The following is a 21612-nucleotide window of genomic DNA, read 5'->3' on the forward strand; positions in this document are numbered from 1 at the left end:
GAGTGAAAATAAGGTCAAATAAGGGAGTTAAGGCAATAAATAGGCCATGGTGGTGAAGTAATTACAATATGGCAATTAAACACTGGAATGGTAGATGTGCAAGTAGAGATACTGTGGTGCAAAAGGAGCAAAATAAATAATTACAGTATGGGAATGAGGGAGATGTATGTATGCCTAATGTAAATGTTTTGGTTAGATGGAAACTTCAGACACACAGTTGTCAATATATGCATTACAGTCATGCATATGCTATGTTGACTTAATAAGTACGGTAATTCAATATTTTGTCAAGGATGTGTTATTTTTTACCCATCCTCTTCACAATATAAGACACCCTCTCATCCCTCCCTGTCTGTTATATCCTTCATGGTCCCACCAACAGGTAAAGTACGGACATCAAGTCAGTCTTTTGGATTAGAAAAAATGGTGAATAGAATCAGTTGAAGACCAAATTATAAACTATTTCTTATCTTTGTAAATACATGTACAATGTATTAATGCAAACTAATTTATATTTACAAAATATTTATGTCATTTTTTGATGGATATAAATGAATGAAAGTAAATGCATTTAAAATGAATTATATTTGTTTTCTCTCCTGTCATTAGCTTTTCTATAATATAATCTAAAACAAAACTAATTTAGTCTTTACATCCATTTTCCATTTTTTCCCATGTCATTTGTTGACTGTACATTTTAGTTTCCAGCCATGGGGACAACTTTCGAGCTTTGTGTGGCTGTCAGCCTATTCATAGGTAAGAATCACATTTTACCTTTTAATATGCCCTGTTATGTAATTACTACCAGAATTGAGCATGTTGATTATTTGTTATTATCTAACATGATGGGGAAACATAAACATACAGTAGCTTGGCAAATGAAATCTTTCTTGCCTCCTCTAATTAGATAGTACATTTATGTTGTTTGTTCTGCAGGGCACACTATATTATAGACATGTAATACTGGTTATAAAGCTATGCAGGGGGAAGCGACAACATCTGTACTGTTATTTACACAAACATTTGTATACAATCATGTCATTCAAGCAAAAACTAATTATAGTGTGCCTTACTAAATTGACACTTGACAGTCAGTGAATTCAACAAGAGCAGTCGGAGCAAGACAATTGTCCTGTATTTAAGCTATAGTAAACTATTCATTATTAAACTGATATTACATTAGTCAAATGGTTGCAAAAAGAATGCAGATGCTCATCTGTAAAATTGTCTTTCTTCCTTTATGTTTAGTGGTCAGTGGATCATGCCCAGTGGGGCGGGAGTTCATTACTGCCTTTATGCCTAACTATTTGCTGAGCTACCATGATGATCAGAGTCTTCAACTGGCCATAACCACACAGGATTATCCAGCCATTGTTCAAATTCAGGTCAATGCAATCGGTTTCTCCACCTCAGTGAAAATAGATAAACAGAACACCAAATGGATCGCCATACCTGGTAACGCTGAAATTGGGGGTCCAGGAGCTTCCACCAAAACAGTGCAGGTCACCTCCAACTCTGACATCTCAGTGGTGGCCTTCAACTACAAGTTCTCAACCGGAGACAGCAGTGTGGTCTATCCAACTGACCAGCTGGGTACTGACTATGTGGTCTTCACCCCCGATGAGGGCCCAAGCAACATGCACAAGCTTATGTCTATTGTCAATGGCAAAGAGCCCAACAAGATCACAATCATCCCTGTCTCCAACATAAATCTCAGTGGCGTGGATTCCTGGAAGCAAAGACAGGCGGTGATTGTTACCATGGACCCATACCAGGTCTACCTCTACCAAAGCTACACCACTTTCACTGGGACCAGGGTCAAAGCCAAGTTCCCTGTGGCAGTCCTGGGGGGACACGAGTGCGTTGCAGATGGAGGCCGCTGCAATCACGTCTACGAACAACTGCTACCAGTACAGAGCCTCTCCACCAATTACCTGGTTCCTTCCATGCACATGTCCAATTCAACAGACTTTGTAAACATTGTGGCCTCAGAGGACAACACTCTAGTGAAGATCTTTGAGGGAAAGGTATCCACTGCTAAAGAGCTGAAAGCGGGGCAGGCGTATGTGGTTTCTGTCCAACCCAAATATCCGCTGATCATCAAAAGTGATAAGAAGGTCATGGTGATGTACTTCAGCAACAACAAGCCCTACGATCCGTTCCTCACCAACATCCTCCCAACGTCTGATCTGGCCAACGAGTGGTCGGTGGACACGCAGAGCAAATTCGAGAGCACATTGGTCATTGTCTCAGAGAGGGAAGGGATCAACACCGTTAAAGTCTGTGAGAAAAATACATGTGTGAAATCTCTCCAATGGACATTATTCAACTCAGACCCTAAGTACATGTGGGTAAATATTCCATTGGGAGAGCAGCAACAGCATTTCTCCATCAAAGGCGACTCCCTCATGGCTGTTTACGTTTATGGTGGCATGCCAAGAGACGGCTACGCTACAACAGGAGTATGTTCCAAAGGTACGCTATTTAATTGACACATCCACTTAACTGGCCTATTGACTGCCCCTCAACATCTCCCTCATTAAATAGGACAACTATTAAACAACACAATACAACGAAACACAAAAAAATCTAAACGCAACGCAACACAACACAACAAATGCCCTGCATGGAAACTAGAATTAGTCTTGAACGTTGCTTCTGTACTCCCTCAGGCACTGCCCCACCCACTCTACCACCAGACCCCTGTGAGAAAGTCAAATGCAGAGAAAAAGAAGAATGTACAAAGGGGGTTTGTGTCCACATCTCCAAAGCAACATGCAGGGCTGTGGGGGACCCCCACTACCTCACCTTTGATGGGGAGCGGTTTGACTTCCAGGGCACCTGCTCTTACATCATGGCCACGGTTGTTAAATCTGAACCTGGTCTCATCCCGTTCACTGTCCTGACCAAGAACAACCACAGAGGGAACAAGAGGGTGTCTTTCGTGAGGAAAGTCTCAGTCACAGTCTATGGGTTGACTGTTGTGATCAGCACGCATAAAGGAAAGGTTGAAGTAAGTAACAAGAGACCAGAGGGAAATGATCAGAGTTGGGCTCGGTTCCATGGTAAATTTGGTCAATCCAGGAGATGAACTGAATGGTTTTTCCATATGCTTATTGATCTTTTCTTAGGTGAATGGTGAGAATGTCTACCTGCCTGTCACCCTGGCCGGAGGAAACCTAACGGTGGTGTATAGTGGCAGCTATGCTGTTCTGAAGACAAACTTTGGCCTGAAGGTTATGTACGACTGGAACATGAAGTTCTACATCACTGTCCCCAGCAGCTACTTCCGCACCCTGGGTGGGCTCTGTGGGAACTACAACGGGGATCACAACGACGAGTTCACTAACCCCAAAGGTAACAAGGAACCCACAGTGGTGAAGTTTGCCCAGAGCTGGAGAACTGAAGATGGCGACTTGTTCTGTCATGATGACTGCCAAGGGGAATGTCCTATCTGCACTCCGGCTCTCCAACAGAAATACAAGGGAGAAAAGTTATGTGGTCTCTTGGCCAAAAAAGATGGCCCATTCGCAAGCTGCCACAAGGTCCTGGACCCAGGCGTGTTCATGGACAACTGTGTCTATGACGTCTGCATCAATAAAGGCATCTATCAGTTCCTCTGTGAGAACATGAAAAGCTACAATGATGCCTGCTTGGCTGAGGGGGTCAAAATTAGCCCTGAGTGGAGGACAATCACTGCATGCCGTGAGTTTCTTTCTTTCCAGACATTTCATAAAGATTTTTAGATTGCACTTTTCACTATTATTTACATATATTTTCTAATTTCACATTTGCAGCACTGGAATGTCCATCAAACAGCTACTACGAGGCGTGTGGCACAGCTTGCCCTGCATCTTGTTCAGATCTAGATGCCGAAGCAAAGTGCAAGGAACCCTGTGTGGAGACCTGTCAATGCAACAAGGGCTTTGTCCTCAGTGGAGACAAATGCATCTCCAAGGAGAGCTGTGGCTGCTCTTATGAAGGACGATACTACCCGTCTGGAATGAAGTTCTGGGAAGATGACAAATGCACAAAGCAGTGTGAATGCAATCCAGCAACAGCCAAGGTTGAATGCAAAGCAACAGCATGCAAGAAATCAGAGGTGTGTGGCCTGCAGAGTGGTAAGAGAGATTGTTACCCAACATCTTATGCCACCTGCCAAGGTTCAGGCGACCCCCACTACCGCACGTTTGATGGCAAGAGGTTCAACTTCCAGGGAACGTGTACTTACGTTCTCTCCAAATTGGTCAGCAAAGACGACAGATCTCTGGCACCTTTTGAGGTGCTTGTAAAGAATCAGAATAGGGGGAGGAACACGGCAGTGTCTTACACAAAGACAGTCACCATCACTGTCTTCAGAAACATCATCATCATGAGTCGGGACAACCCTGGTAAAGTATTGGTAAGCTGCCTTAAAATGTTATCCATTCCTAATGAATGACATAATTGCCTTCTGGGTCTATTTTGTCAATGAGCTTTTATGATTATACTACTTAATGTAAGAAGAAATATCAGGACATTATCATCCTTCATGTTCCATTCAAGTTTCGTTCTCTCTTCCCAGGTCAACAACCAGTATGTGAACTTGCCATTTGATGTAGAAGACGGCCAACTGTCCATCTTCCGCAGTGGGTATTTCGGGGTGGTGAAGACCAAATTTGGCCTGACACTGAAGTTCAACTGGAACAGCCACGTCTCCCTAACCCTCCCCAGCTCCTACTCAGACCTCATCGGAGGGCTCTGCGGAAACTGGAATGGCCAACGGAATGACAATCTCCTCAAACCAGACAGGAGCCCTGCTAACACCCCAACAGTATTCGGGGACAGCTGGAAAGTGGGGAACGACCCTGGCTGCTCCAGCGACTGTGACGGCAAGAAGTGCCCCACCTGTGACCACAGCCTGATGCTTGATTACCAAACAGGGAAATATTGTGGCAGGATCACAGACAAAAATGGTCCGTTCAAGTACTGCCACGCCAAGGTGGACCCCAGAGAGTACTATGAGGACTGTGTGTTTGATTTGTGTATGTACCGTGGCCATGCCTCTGCCCTCTGTAACGCCCTCAGCACCTACACCACCGCCTGCCAGGATGCCACTGCCAAGGTGGAACAGTGGAGGTCGGACAGCTTCTGTCGTAAGTAGTGCACAGACACACATCAGATGTATATTTCAAAACAACTACTGTAACAATTTTGATAATTACTATAAGTCAGAAGTGATTTGTCTAGCTAACAGCTTCTGGTTCCAACATTAAATTCTATCATGTTTGACCTAATGTGTTGTAGCGTCTTCCTGTAAGACCAACAGCCACTATGAGGTGTGTGCCTCAGGCTGCCCCCAGACCTGCAGCGGCCTCGATGAGCCTGAGAGCTGTGGGAACTCCCTGTGCACTGAGGGATGTGTCTGTGACGAAGGGTTCATACTGAGCGACAGCGAGTGTGTGCTGCTGGCTGAATGTGGCTGCGTTCACCAAGGCCAGTACTACCAGATGGGCCAGGTGTTCTTCCCCAACGGCCAGTGCAAAGAGCGCTGTGTGTGTAACAAGGATGGAGACGTGGAGTGTAATGTAAAGTTTGCCTGTGGTCCCAGTGAGAAGTGCCAGGTCCAAGACGGGGTGCAGGCCTGTGTACCCATGAGCACGGGCACTTGCCATGTGAGCGGGGCCAGGAGATTCCACTCGTTCGATGGCAGCTGCTTCGGCCTACACGGGGACTGTGTGTACAAAATGTCAGAGGTTGTGGAGAAAGACGGATCGATGGCTCCATTTGTTGTATCAGTGCAGCAGTTGACCAAGATGGATGATGCAATGGTCACCAGGAGGGTTGACATACAGGCCTACAAATACAAGATATCTATGTCTCCCAGAGTTATATGGGAAATAATGGTAGTTTTCTGTCTTGATCTATTCATTTCAGTATTAAAAAGCAACACTTCATTAGAAAAACTGATGTTTTCAATCTTTTCTCCTTTCACAGGTGGATGATGTTGCAACAAATCTCCCACTGTCACTCGGAGATGGAAAGGTCAGGGCCTACCAGAACGGCATTAACATCGTCGTGGTAACAGACTTTGGCTTGATGGTGACCTACGACACCGTTGCTGGCGCCATCATACAGCTTCCATCCATTTACAAAGGTGTTACCGGTGGTCTCTGTGGCAACTATAATGACAAGAAGGAGGATGACTTCCTGCTGCCCAGTGGGTTGCAGGAGCCGTCTGTGGAGAAGTTTGCAGCGGGGTGGTTGGTGGTTCAGGAAGGGGTCAAATGTCAGACAGGATGTGACGGTGGCTTGAAGTGTCCTCCCACCAGTGGACCCCCGCCGGCTTGTAGCATCATGAAGTCAACCAAGGGTCCATTTGCCCAATGCCATGCTGTTGTGCCACCACAAGAGCACTTTGAGGAGTGCATGAAGGAGGGAGAGGGTGGGGATGCCCTGTGCCGCCACTTACAGACATATGTGACTTTCTGTCAGGTATCCGGTGGCCTTGTCAGCAGCTGGAGATCTGACCAGTTTTGTCGTGAGTGAATTTTGATATTTGAAGTTAATTGACCTTATCCTGGTTTATCTTAGTGTGCAATATTTTTCTGACCTAATGCTCTGTTGAAAAACAATTGAAGCTGAAGCTGATTAAATTTTTTTGATAACATGCATCTCCTCCCATTTCCATCTGTCCTCTAGCTCTGACGTGTCCAGCTAACAGTCACTATGAGTTGTGTGCCGACACCTGTTCTTCTACCTGTTACTCTCTCAGCGAGTCTCCAAAATGCCCACTATGCCAGGAGGGCTGCCAGTGTGACGATGGCTTTGTGTTTGATGGTGGCAAGTGTGTCCTACTGGAGAACTGTGGCTGTGTGGTTGATGGACACTATTACAAGGTGATCACTGGTTTATTGTGTATCGACAAATAAACTGCCATATCATATATTAACAAATCTATGTTATCCTAAAGTGATTATTACAAATATAGGCCTATATCTGTTCTACGCTAAATGCAAATATAAAGTGGAAATAATATAATCAATCACTATCCTTGGTAAATATATGTATTGTTTACAGTCATCCTATGGTTACCACCATAGTATAAACACTCCATGATATCATTGACATGTTTTGCTGGTTTTCAGTCTGGCCAGTCTGTGATCCTGGGAAACTGTTCTGAGACCTGCAGCTGTGCCGCAGGAGTGTTCACCTGCAAGAACTCCCAGTGCAAAGAGGGTCAGAAATGTGGGATGAAGAATGGAGTCATGGACTGCTACAGCATAGGTAAAAAAATACATGAATAATAATAAAACCAAACAGATATGGCTTTGTGTTAGTACATTTGGACGTAGAATTATGGACTTTTATTTATTGATGTTCTATTTTGATATTACGATGAGCAAGATATGTCAGCATCTCTAATGCACATTTTGTCAGACCCCTGTGAGGACACTGAGTGCCGTGAGAAAGAAAACTGTGTGGTGATGAACAATAAGGCGATATGTGTGGCCCAGTCCAAGGCCACCTGCAGGGCTGTGGGGGACCCCCACTACCTCACCTTTGATGGGGAGCGGTTTGACTTCCAGGGCACCTGCTCTTACGTCATGGCCACGGTTGTTAAATCTGAACCTGGCCTCATCCCGTTCACTGTCCTGACCAAGAACAACCACAGAGGGAACAAGAGGGTGTCTTTCGTGAGGAAAGTCTCAGTCACGGTCTATGGGCTGACTGTTGTGATCAGCACGCATAAAGGGAAGGTTGAGGTAAGTAACAAGAGACCAGAGGGAAATGATCAGAGTTGGGCTCGGTTCCATGGTAAATTTGGTCAATCCAGGAGATGAACTGAATGGTTTTTCCATATGCTTATTGATCTTTTCTTAGGTGAATGGTGAGAATGTCTACCTGCCTGTCACCCTGGCCGGAGGAAACCTAACGGTGGTGTATAGTGGCAGCTATGCTGTTCTGAAGACAAACTTTGGCCTGAAGGTTATGTACGACTGGAACATGAAGTTCTACATCACTGTCCCCAGCAGCTACTTCCGCACCCTGGGTGGGCTCTGTGGGAACTACAACGGGGATCACAACGACGAGTTCACTAACCCCAAAGGTAACAAGGAACCCACAGTGGTGAAGTTTGCCCAGAGCTGGAGAACTGAAGATGGCGACTTGTTCTGTCATGATGACTGCCAAGGGGAATGTCCTATCTGCACTCCGGCTCTCCAACAGAAATACAAGGGAGAAAAGTTATGTGGTCTCTTGGCCAAAAAAGATGGCCCATTCGCAAGCTGCCACAAGGTCCTGGACCCAGGCGTGTTCATGGACAACTGTGTCTATGACGTCTGCATCAATAAAGGCATCTATCAGTTCCTCTGTGAGAACATGAAAAGCTACAATGATGCCTGCTTGGCTGAGGGGGTCAAAATTAGCCCTGAGTGGAGGACAATCACTGCATGCCGTGAGTTTCTTTCTTTCCAGACATTTCATAAAGATTTTTAGATTGCACTTTTCACTATTATTTACATATATTTTCTAATTTCACATTTGCAGCACTGGAATGTCCATCAAACAGCTACTACGAGGCGTGTGGCACAGCTTGCCCTGCATCTTGTTCAGATCTAGATGCCGAAGCAAAGTGCAAGGAACCCTGTGTGGAGACCTGTCAATGCAACAAGGGCTTTGTCCTCAGTGGAGACAAATGCATCTCCAAGGAGAGCTGTGGCTGCTCTTATGAAGGACGATACTACCCGTCTGGAATGAAGTTCTGGGAAGATGACAAATGCACAAAGCAGTGTGAATGCAATCCAGCAACAGCCAAGGTTGAATGCAAAGCAACAGCATGCAAGAAATCAGAGGTGTGTGGCCTGCAGAGTGGTAAGAGAGATTGTTACCCAACATCTTATGCCACCTGCCAAGGTTCAGGCGACCCCCACTACCGCACGTTTGATGGCAAGAGGTTCAACTTCCAGGGAACGTGTACTTACGTTCTCTCCAAATTGGTCAGCAAAGACGACAGATCTCTGGCACCTTTTGAGGTGCTTGTAAAGAATCAGAATAGGGGGAGGAACACGGCAGTGTCTTACACAAAGACAGTCACCATCACTGTCTTCAGAAACATCATCATCATGAGTCGGGACAACCCTGGCAAAGTATTGGTAAGCTGCCTTAAAATGTTATCCATTCCTAATGAATGACATAATTGCCTTCTGGGTCTATTTTGTCAATGAGCTTTTATGATTATACTACTTAATGTAAGAAGAAATATCAGGACATTATCATCCTTCATGTTCCATTCAAGTTTCGTTCTCTCTTCCCAGGTCAACAACCAGTATGTGAACTTGCCATTTGATGTAGAAGACGGCCAACTGTCCATCTTCCGCAGTGGGTATTTCGGGGTGGTGAAGACCAAATTTGGCCTGACACTGAAGTTCAACTGGAACAGCCACGTCTCCCTAACCCTCCCCAGCTCCTACTCAGACCTCATCGGAGGGCTCTGCGGAAACTGGAATGGCCAACGGAATGACAATCTCCTCAAACCAGACAGGAGCCCTGCTAACACCCCAACAGTATTCGGGGACAGCTGGAAAGTGGGGAACGACCCTGGCTGCTCCAGCGACTGTGACGGCAAGAAGTGCCCCACCTGTGACCACAGCCTGATGCTTGATTACCAAACAGGGAAATATTGTGGCAGGATCACAGACAAAAATGGTCCGTTCAAGTACTGCCACGCCAAGGTGGACCCCAGAGAGTACTATGAGGACTGTGTGTTTGATTTGTGTATGTACCGTGGCCATGCCTCTGCCCTCTGTAACGCCCTCAGCACCTACACCACCGCCTGCCAGGATGCCACTGCCAAGGTGGAACAGTGGAGGTCGGACAGCTTCTGTCGTAAGTAGTGCACAGACACACATCAGATGTATATTTCAAAACAACTACTGTAACAATTTTGATAATTACTATAAGTCAGAAGTGATTTGTCTAGCTAACAGCTTCTGGTTCCAACATTAAATTCTATCATGTTTGACCTAATGTGTTGTAGCGTCTTCCTGTAAGACCAACAGCCACTATGAGGTGTGTGCCTCAGGCTGCCCCCAGACCTGCAGCGGCCTCGATGAGCCTGAGAGCTGTGGGAACTCCCTGTGCACTGAGGGATGTGTCTGTGACGAAGGGTTCATACTGAGCGACAGCGAGTGTGTGCTGCTGGCTGAATGTGGCTGCGTTCACCAAGGCCAGTACTACCAGATGGGCCAGGTGTTCTTCCCCAACGGCCAGTGCAAAGAGCGCTGTGTGTGTAACAAGGATGGAGACGTGGAGTGTAATGTAAAGTTTGCCTGTGGTCCCAGTGAGAAGTGCCAGGTCCAAGACGGGGTGCAGGCCTGTGTACCCATGAGCACGGGCACTTGCCATGTGAGCGGGGCCAGGAGATTCCACTCGTTCGATGGCAGCTGCTTCGGCCTACACGGGGACTGTTTGTACAAAATGTCAGAGGTTGTGGAGAAAGACGGATCGATGGCTCCATTTGTTGTATCAGTGCAGCAGTTGACCAAGATGGATGATGCAATGGTCACCAGGAGGGTTGACATACAGGCCTACAAATACAAGATATCTATGTCTCCCAGAGTTATATGGGAAATAATGGTAGTTTTCTGTCTTGATCTATTCATTTCAGTATTAAAAAGCAACACTTCATTAGAAAAACTGATGTTTTCAATCTTTTCTCCTTTCACAGGTGGATGATGTTGCAACAAATCTCCCACTGTCACTCGGAGATGGAAAGGTCAGGGCCTACCAGAACGGCATTAACATCGTCGTGGTAACAGACTTTGGCTTGATGGTGACCTACGACACCGTTGCTGGCGCCATCATACAGCTTCCATCCACTTACAAAGGTGTTACCGGTGGTCTCTGTGGCAACTATAATGACAAGAAGGAGGATGACTTCCTGCTGCCCAGTGGGTTGCAGGAGCCGTCTGTGGAGAAGTTTGCAGCGGGGTGGTTGGTGGTTCAGGAAGGGGTCAAATGTCAGACAGGATGTGACGGTGGCTTGAAGTGTCCTCCCACCAGTGGACCCCCGCCGGCTTGTAGCATCATGAAGTCAACCAAGGGTCCATTTGCCCAATGCCATGCTGTTGTGCCACCACAAGAGCACTTTGAGGAGTGCATGAAGGAGGGAGAGGGTGGGGATGCCCTGTGCCGCCACTTACAGACATATGTGACTTTCTGTCAGGTATCTGGTGGCCTTGTCAGCAGCTGGAGATCTGACCAGTTTTGTCGTGAGTGAATTTTGATATTTGAAGTTAATTGACCTTATCCTGGTTTATCTTAGTGTGCAATATTTTTCTGACCTAATGCTCTGTTGAAAAACAATTTAAGCTGAAGCTGATTTAAGTTTTTTGATAACATGCATCTCCTCCCATTTCCATCTGTCCTCTAGCTCTGACGTGTCCAGCTAACAGTCACTATGAGTTGTGTGCCGACACCTGTTCTTCTACCTGTTACTCTCTCAGCGAGTCTCCAAAATGCCCACTATGCCAGGAGGGCTGCCAGTGTGACGATGGCTTTGTGTTTGATGGTGGCAAGTGTGTCCTACTGGAGAACTGTGGCTGTGTGGTTGATGGACACTATTACAAGGTGATCACTGGTTTATTGTGTATCGACAAATAAACTGCCATATCATATATTAACAAATCTATGTTATCCTAAAGTGATTATTACAAATATAGGCCTATATCTGTTCTACGCTAAATGCAAATATAAAGTGGAAATAATATAATCAATCACTATCCTTGGTAAATATATGTATTGTTTACAATCATCCTATGGTTACACCCATAGTATAAACACTCCATGATATCATTGACATGTTTTGCTGGTTTTCAGTCTGGCCAGTCTGTGATCCTGGGAAACTGTTCTGAGACCTGCAGCTGTGCCGCAGGAGTGTTCACCTGCAAGAACTCCCAGTGCAAAGAGGGTCAGAAATGTGGGATGAAGAATGGAGTCATGGACTGCTACAGCATAGGTAAAAAAATACATGAATAATAATAAAACCAAACAGATATGGCTTTGTGTTAGTACATTTGGACGTAGAATTATGGACTTTTATTTATTGATGTTCTATTTTGATATTACGATGAGCAAGATATGTCAGCATCTCTAATGCACATTTTGTCAGACCCCTGTGAGGACACTGAGTGCCGTGAGAAAGAAAACTGTGTGGTGATGAACGATAAGGCGATATGTGTGGCCCAGTCCAAGGCCTACTGCTGGTTGTTCGGTGACCCTCACTATAGCACGTTCGATGGCCAGCCCTTCTCCTTCATGGGTACCTGCTCCTACATTCTGGTGAATACGACAGGCAAAGATCCCTCCCTGCCTCAGTTCAGCATCCAGACTAAGAACGAGCCGCGCGTCAACTCCAAAGGCTCCTTCCTCAAGTCAGCCAACATAGACCTGAGTGGTCACAGGATCACCATTCTCAGTGGCCAAAGAGGGACAGTGGAGGTGGGTGGCTTCCAGTTATACTTGATACAGATTTTCCATGTTGAAGTTGAAAGTAAGAATCCTCTATGCTCTCCATCCGCTTTAAGTCCTCTTTAATTCCTCTTCTCTCTCTCTTGTCTCAGATTGATGGCATTAGGTCTGACCTCCCTGTGAGTTTGGAGTCTGGCAACATCAGAATCACGGAGTCTGGTATCCAAGGGACCATCCAGACAGATGTTGGCCTGAAGATCACTTTTGACTGGACCGCCTTCTTCATGGTGACCATCAGCAGCAGTTACTACGACAACCTCGGTGGCATTTGTGGCAACTACAATGGTAACAAAACAGACGACTTCACCACTCCCACAGGTGTGCTTTCGGCAAATACCACGGCGTGGGTGGCATCCTGGAGTGTTGCTGACGGTGATCCATTCTGCCGGCATGTCTGTAATGGCAACTGCCCCACGTGCTCAGAACCAGACCGGGCACTTTATACTGGACCAAAGTACTGTGGTTTGATGACAGACAGAGGGGGCCCATTTCACCAGTGTCATAAGAAAGTGCCAGTGAAGGAGTTTGCCTCAGACTGCCTCTATGATGTGTGTCTGAATGAGGGTCGACAGGAGGTGTTGTGTGAGACCTTGGCTAACTACGTGGCCAAATGTCAGCAGGCTGGGGTTGTAGTCTCACCGCTGTGGAGAAAGGCCTCCAACTGCCGTAAGTTCTCAGCTAAAACAAAACATCACATTTATGAACTCAGACATTCTGAAATGTGGATAATGAATTTGCAGAATGTATTAGGACTACATTTGATGTTTGTTTTTTCTCAACTCGAACAGCCCTGGCTTGCCCATACCACAGCCACTATGAGCTATGTGGCACTTCCTGCCCTGCTACCTGTGCCATTCCCAATGTCCCCGAGATCTGTTCCAAAGTCTGTGTAGAAGGCTGCCAGTGCGACATGGGTTACGTGCTCAGTGGTGAACACTGTGTCATCAAGGAGACAGGGTGTGGCTGTACACACAATGACCATTACTACCTGCCTGAAGAAACCTTTTGGGAGGGCAACAGATGTCAGAGTAAGTGTGTGTGCGATGGAGCCACACAGAAGTTGGTGTGTATGCCTAGGAAGTGCAAGGCTAGTGAGCACTGTGAAGTGGTCAACGGGGTTCAGGACTGCTACCCTTTCAGCTTCAAGACCTGCTCAGCACAGGGGGACCCCCACTTCCGCACCTTTGATGGGAAGCGCTTCGACTTCCAGGGAAACTGTATCTACAAGCTGGCGGGGGTCTGCTCCAAAGATCCCGATCTGGAGAGCTTTGAGGTGACTCTGGAGAACAACAACAGGGGCAGCACCAGAGTCTCCTACGCCAAGGTGGTGACTGTCATTGTGTTGGGAAGTAGTTACACCGTCACAGGTGATTATCACGGCAAAGTTCTGGTGAGTAATAAAGGTCCTATCTATTTTGTATAATATCCTGTTTTGAAGGGGGGAAAAAACAGTCTTACAGAATAGTATCCATTCCACTCACTATTTTTACTGGACTGTATTTAGGTGGACGATGTCCTGACATCTCTGCCATACTACTCCAACAACACTGAGGTTCAGATCTACAGAAACAGACGTTTTGCTGTACTGGAGACTCATTTCGGTCTCAAGGTCTCCTTCGACTGGTCCAGCGAGGTGAGGGTGAAGGTCCCGAGCACCTACCACAACGCCATCTGTGGTCTCTGTGGCAACCTCAATGACGACCCTGATGACGACCTGCTTCTGCCCAACGGGAAAAAGCCCATGAGTCCCAAGGAGTTTGGAAACAGTTACTGGGTAGCTGACGTACCGGGCTGCTCCCACGAGTGCAAAGATTGTGCCGTTGTAGACATCCCCCTTATAAAGCCCAAATATGTCAGCGCCTGTGATGTCATTGTGGATAAGAGTGGTCCCCTCAGAGACTGCATTGGCAGAGTGGACTCTGATGAGTACAAAGAAGACTGCATCTATGACATGATCCTCAACAACGGCCTACTGACGGCAGCCTGTGACATCATCACCAACTATGTGGAAGAGTGTCAGGAGAAGGGAGGGAAAATTGAGGTCTGGAGGAGTAAAGACTTCTGCCGTAAGTTCTCTGGTTTTGTATCACTAATCTTCAGGTTTATGATGAGTCGCAATTCATAAATTCTTTAAACAGGAATCTGACAGTAAAATTAGACTGAAAATTCGAAACCCTACATTTTAAATGAAATCCTGAAACTGTAAAATTGTAACTGATTCCACAGACCTTTCTTTCTCCCTGTGTGTTTTCAGACCTCCCCTGTCCAGAGAACAGTGTCTACAGCCTCTCGGCCTCCGGGTGCCCGTCCACATGCTATTCCATGTCCTCCGCCCCAGGATGCACCACTCCTCCAGGGGAGGGCTGTCAATGCAAACCTGGTTTCCTGCTGAGCGATGACAAGTGTGTCCACATGAAGAACTGTGGCTGTCACCACAAGGGTCGCTACTTTGTGTCCGGCGAGGTCTTCTACAAGGAGAACTGCCACCACCGCTGCAGCTGTAACTCCGGCGAGATGGCCTGTGAGGTGGCGCCCTGCGGTCCGAAGACCACGTGTGCGGTGGTGAAGGGGGTCAGGGGCTGTTACATTATCAGCAGCAAAGATTCAAACAACCAGTCATGGATTGAAAAACTCCTTAACAAATATGGAAAACCTGTACATATCAAGTTTGGAGGCTAGAACATTTTAATGTTCAAATAAGATCTCATGGCTCTAAAATATCCTTTAAAAACTTCCCTTTCATGTCCAGGTTGTAGGCTAAAGCATTTCAACATAAAATAGTCAAATTACCTTCAAATTACCTTCTGTATGTGATAACATATTCTGAACTATATAATGTGGTGAGGGATTATGAGTACTCATGCATGGAATTGTTATTTAACTCTGTATTTGTTATAATCCAAATATAATCTCTGTATTCATGTATCTCTGTCTTTCCTTTAGTCAAGAGAATTTTCAATCCCAATGATAATAACTGACAATCAATAGCTCTGACCAATCCCCGAGATCTGTAAAACCATGGGTTTAATAATAATTAGTCAAAGGCTCAGTTTAGGCAAAAAGATAATACAGTTTATTCAGAGAATATTCTTAAATCCATTATACAAAGTCATCCACTTTATAGCTGCGCACATACTTCCACACAAACAGTATGTATCCTACGCACATACTTCCACACAAACAGTAGGTATCCTACGCACATACTTCCACACAAACAGTAGGTATCCTACGCACATACTTCCACACAAACAGTAGGTGAGTTTTATCTCTATAGTTCTCACCACTGTGTATCACTGCCCAGCCAACAGTTCCATTCCCCCGAGATTAGGGAAACCTTGAGAAGTACTCCCTATGCTATCATAGGTTCCTCAGAAGCCTAGCCAGCTCGGTCCAAACACAGTTTAACACTGGTTTTTTTTCTTCGGCACACACATACAAGTTCAAATCCTAAGCTACGCCTTGCTCAGACAGTCTGTGTTTTTCCACTATACAGATACATTGTTTAACCCAATTCTGACTAAAACTACACACATCATCAGATTATAATTTTATGATTCTAATCAATTTCATACATTTATAAGGTTTCAGAGTGGAATAATTGTATCATTATCTTTCAACATATACATTATTTTATTACCTTCACAACTTTCAAAAGCCTAATAATAAACATATTGCAGCTAACTGAGTCTGTGTCATCTGTTTATCCTGCAGTTAGTAGTAATGGTGGAATTACTACAGTTTTGGTTTAATCAGATAACTCAAAACCTCTCAATTCATTCAAACAAAACTGTTGAGTATATTAATCTTGTATATGCCATGCCATATTATATACTGCCTCTGCCCACTGGGCACAGATGTCAGTTCAAGTCTAGTTTTGAATTATTACTTGTGAGGTATTGAGTTGTCAACGTGAAATCAGCAACACGTGTCACCATGTCATTGTGATGACTTGTGATGACTTTTTTGCAAATCCAATCATTTTTTCACATTAATTCAATGTCATAAAATAGTTTTTGGGGGTTGAAATTACTTCGGAAACAACGTTGATTCACAACCAGTTTTTGCCGAGTGGGTGTTATTGCAAAATAACACAAATCAGTTTGGTGCTTTGGCTATGGTATTGTTGTGGCTATTGGAATTTCTTTCTCTCCAAACAGCATACGTTTGACAGTAATTTCAGCTAAGTAAATGTTTTATGTTGACATCAGTACTACTCCACAAACGGACACTGCTGGTCAGATAACACACAGCTCTTGGTACTACGTTCTTGGATCAAAGATTGTACTGATTATATATTTTCTGGAATACAACTCTCTTTCCTACAGGGCTAAAGCCACTATGCACTGTCAATACATTCTACAGTTATCTCTGTTAACTCTACTCTCCCTGCCAAGTACGTTTTATCTTTGTTTCAGTTAATTATACATGTTAGGGTTAGGGTTTTCTCATCACGAGGACAATAATGTTTTCAATCGCTGTTTTCAGGCACACTGGCACACACCTGGTCTGTCTGGTACCGTGACAGGGACAGGATTACCGTTATCTGTGCATCAAAAGGCTCATCAGTGGTATTTGACTGTATATACAGCTACCCAGCTGACAAAAAAGTTGGAAGAAAGATATGGTTCACTCCGAGAGGCGATACAAAACTAGATGGCTCACAGCAAGGAGATGGAGTGTTTAACACATCTGGACTGACTAATAAATCAAGATACAGTGGAAGAACAGAGTTTTATGACCAAGACAATAACTGCACACTGAAATTCTGAAGATGACTGTGGCAGATTTTTCTCCAGATTTGAGTGAAATACAAGTAATCACGCCCCTCAGGGATTTATAGGGTCATTGGGTGTGGACCTGAAAATATCAGGTAAATCTAGATTTTATGTACATGTCATCATACCAAACAATTAAGGTATTACCTAATGTAGGGTGGCCAGTCATTAACCCTTCAACAAGTCCTATATTTGTTATACATGTTTCTTCTTCATGTCAGTCTTATCCCTAAAGTTAAATGAAAATGGCTCTGTTAAAGAGAGAGACAACGTCACCCTGGCCTGTACCTCCTCCACCTGTAAACCTCCTCATACAGAGTTCCTCTGGTTTAAAACAGGGATGAAAACTGCCGAGGGCCCAAGAAGGTGAAACTTTTTTTTTTGCACTGAAACATGCAAAACCTCCCTGCTAGGGGGAAATGCAGGTTTTAACTAATTAAACATGCAAAACCTCCCTGCTAGGGGGAAATGCAGGTCTTAACTAATTAAACAACAAAGAATATGATCTGCATGACCCGTTTCTGTGTGTAAAATAAAAAGTGAATAATGTGAACATAACATAACAAAAATGTAAAGAAAGCAATCCAATGTTATTTGTTGCCTAGACTTTACTGCAAATGACACTCAAGTCTTGAGAAAAAAAACAATACACTAATATTGCAGTTAACCCTGATAGCCTTTATAATAGAACGCTTGTAACCACACACATAAATATTGCACTTGGGAAATGCTGCATTCTGTTGTTATGTAAACGATTGACTGAGCCTTGGATACAGCCAGTATTGCTCCAAATGTGCATCACTCGTTTGCTTACAGCCAGTAGTGATCCAACCCCCCCAAAACCTTTCTCATCGGATCTACACAAATCACATAGGTCACCTATTTTGGATTCAAAACGGCAAATTTCGCCAAAGGGTGACTAGTTTGCATCCCTGGTTTGAAGATGGCCACCCACTCCCTGGTGGGCAGTATCGCCTAGGTCCACTTTCCTCTAATGACACTGGGTGCAACTCCTGTGGTCTGGGACAAGGCATGTCTACACCAATACTGCTGGATGTGAGATGTCAGCAAGATTCTTTCAGTAGTCAGCTACCTTCAAGTTGTTGTTTTCTCTTCTCAGTGGCCAATGTACATTTCAGTTGGCCTGGTTGATTCATTGTCTGTATTAATGTATAAATGCAGTACTACTAACATACAATCAAATGAATACACACAATACAATGTTGTTTTCTGTACGTCTGCTACCTCCAACGGACGTTTCTTTTAAGGTCAGCCCGAGCCCCGAGGTAGTGAAAGGCAGTTGTCTGACTCTGACCTGCAGCAATAACGCCAACCCTGCAGCAGAGACCTACACCTGGTTTCAGAGGACAGGAACGCTAACTTCACTAAGATTAGGGATGGGGAAAGAACACACCTTCCATGAAATAGATTCTGATGACAGTGGACTGTACTTCTGTATGGCCCAGAATGCCGTTGGATCACAGAACTCTACAGAACATGAGGTGAAAGTTAAAGGTACTGCAACACTTCTGCACTTCTTGTATGTCACGCTGTTGTGATGTCTGCCCTGTGTATCTCAACAAAACAAAGGCATGCCGAGAGGGATATGAAGTTACAGTATATGATCTGATCAGGTTTAATAGTGTATTTTCTCTTGTGTTCCAGAATCAGCCCATTTAATGATGGTCCTGGCAGCATTTGGGGCTCTCTTCCTTGTCACAGCAGTGATCGTGGTGCTCTTCATTTACATAAAAAGGTGAGTGGTTTGAAAATGTCTTATAAAGTACTAAACATATATTATAGTGCACCGAAGGGTCCTCTCTCCCCTATCTCTTCTTTAGAAATGTATAGAATTATATTCGCCCCATTCCCCTCCCTCTTCAGCTGTGTACACAAATGAAAATACACTGTCTACAGGCTTGATGTCGTAATCATGTCACAACTGAGACTTTCACAACTTCTTTATTTCCAATGTTCTTTCGAAAAGATTTACCATACTGGCATCGACAACCACCAACTGTTGGTTTGGTTGGCCCACAGTGGAAAGTTACTAAAAAGCATAACAGGCTATTTAGTTGGCCTTTATGGCTGAATTCTCACTTTGTTGTATCATCCACAGACGGAAGTTGAATACGCGCGAGAAGAAGGTTCCAACCAAACCATTCCCCCAAGTAGGTGATCAGAGGAAAGTAAAGTACGAACAGTGGCCTTACTGTGGTTGTCATTGCGAATGGGCTATGTTGTCATTGCGAATGGGCTATGTTGTCATTGCGAAACAAACCTTACACATGGAATTTATTGTTCTGTTTTTCTTAAATAAAAAACAGCTTGTATGTAAATGTGGAAATCAATCCCATTGAACTTTGAGTTCATTAAAATATGCCAATGAGTAGAAAGAAAGAGTCATTCTATGCCTGGGGCCAGTGCTCAGTATTTTGACTGTATTCTGACTGTTAGTTACAGAAAGCAACCTTGTCTAGACCAGAGGACATCTATGAAAACGTGAAATGGTCAGCCAAACCGATCACTGATCCTGATGACATGAACTACGCAGAGCTCAATATCAGGCCTGCTCCTTCACCCAGGTAAATAACCACAGAGTGAGTGAGACTCAAAGTAAATTGCACAAGGAAAATAATGTGTATCAAACCATTGCATAATAACTTGCAAAAAACGTGTCCCCAACAATGCAACAACAGGCTTACATTATGTAGTATCTGTAATATAGTAATAACTACTAGGTAAATACAAATATAGATCTGCACTAAAACCTGTTCCCTTTAAAAGGATGCAGCGGAATAACAAGGCAGAAGATGACGATGCAGTTATCTACAGACAACTGCAAACACACTGAGGTGGTCAGAGAACTTTGATATCTAGACCTCAAGGCCTACAGTATGGTAAACTCAAGAAAAGTGAATGAAAAAAAGTATGTTAAGGTCACGTTTTTTAAATAGCAAAAAACAAGCTGTTATACTGTATGTGTATGTACTAACAATGTACAGTGTACAATGTACAAAATAAACAGTAAAAAAAGTGGATAATTATACAAATACAAACATAAAATGATTACATGAGCACACAGGGTATTCCATTTAACAACAGATTATTAAAAAATAAGCATATCATATTGCTCTGTAATATATGAGCTCTGTATATTTCTCATGAATACAACACTTAAAGAGATGTAATTTTGACACGTCATTATTCCTTAATGAGATTAAGCTCTATATTCAATGTAGAAACATGTTAATATGTTAGGATAAACTGTCCTTATCAAATAATGGTATGTCATTGTCACGGCTCTCGTCGTAATGAGGATCGGACCAAGGCGCAGCGGGGTAAGTGTTCATGATATTATTTGATCACAAAACCCTCGAACAAAATAAACAATAGAGAAAACAGAAACAGTTCTGTAAGTTGTATAAACTATACAGAAAACAACTACCCACAAAACACAGGTGGGAAAAAGGCTGCCTAAGTATGATTCCCAATCAGAGACAACAATAGACAGCTGTCCCTGATTGTAACGGCGTTCTTCGTTTGTTGAAAGAGAGTCGGACCGGAATGCAGCGTGGTGGTTACTCATGTTTTTAATGAAAAAAGTGACGGTACATGAAATAACGAATAAATACAAAAACAACAAACGGAACGTGAAACTTATTACAGCCTATCTGGTGAACACTACACAGAGACAGGAACAATCACCCACGAAATACAAAGTGAAACTCAGGCTACCTAAATACGGTTCCCAATCAGAGACAACAAGAAACACCTGACTGATCGAGAACCGCCTCAGGCAGCCCAAACCTAACTAGACACACCCCTAATCAGCCGCGATCCCAAATACAACAAACCCCAATACGAAATACAACACGTAAACCCCTGTCACACCCTGGCCTGACCAAATATATAACGAAAACACAAAACACTAAGACCAAGGCGTGACACTGATTGAGAACCATACCCGGCCAAAACATAGGAATAAAGAAACTAGAATGCCCACCCTAGTCACACCCTGGCCTAACCAACATAGAGAATAAACTCCTCTCTATGGCCAGGGCGTGACAGTCATTTATTGATTTTTTTTGCAGATTAAAGTGAATAAGACTTCAATAAATAATGAGTTATGATTCAATTAACTTCTTTGGGAAAGGGGGCAGCATTTTCACTTTTGGATGAATAGCGTGCCCAGAGTGAACTGCCTCCTACTCTGTCCCAGATGCTAATATATGCATATTACTCTTAGTATTGGATAGAAAACACTCTGAAGTTTCTAAAACTGTTTGAATGATGTCTGTGAGTATAACAGAACTCATATGGCAGG

The 21612-nt window shown here is 44.2% G+C and overlaps 1 protein-coding gene across 1 annotated transcript; it reads left to right on the forward strand.

Moving 5' to 3' along the window:
* The first annotated feature begins 665 nt into the window (after positions 1-665).
* Positions 666-16191, forward strand: LOC109901665 (IgGFc-binding protein). The gene is made up of 23 exons (XM_031787074.1): positions 666-756; positions 1249-2475; positions 2673-3013; positions 3132-3705; positions 3798-4402; positions 4565-5135; positions 5287-5885; positions 5977-6520; positions 6682-6878; positions 7128-7266; positions 7420-7745; positions 7864-8437; positions 8530-9134; positions 9297-9867; positions 10019-10617; positions 10709-11252; positions 11414-11610; positions 11860-11998; positions 12152-12480; positions 12603-13176; positions 13299-13900; positions 14015-14576; positions 14765-16191. The coding sequence occupies exons 1-23, from the start codon at positions 711-713 to the stop codon at positions 15187-15189; spliced, it is 10890 nt and encodes a 3629-aa protein (XP_031642934.1). The 5' UTR covers positions 666-710; the 3' UTR covers positions 15190-16191.
* The last annotated feature ends 5421 nt before the right edge of the window (positions 16192-21612 follow it).

This window comes from Oncorhynchus kisutch, linkage group LG13 (genome assembly GCF_002021735.2).
Source record: "Oncorhynchus kisutch isolate 150728-3 linkage group LG13, Okis_V2, whole genome shotgun sequence".
Taxonomy (NCBI): domain Eukaryota; kingdom Metazoa; phylum Chordata; class Actinopteri; order Salmoniformes; family Salmonidae; genus Oncorhynchus; species Oncorhynchus kisutch.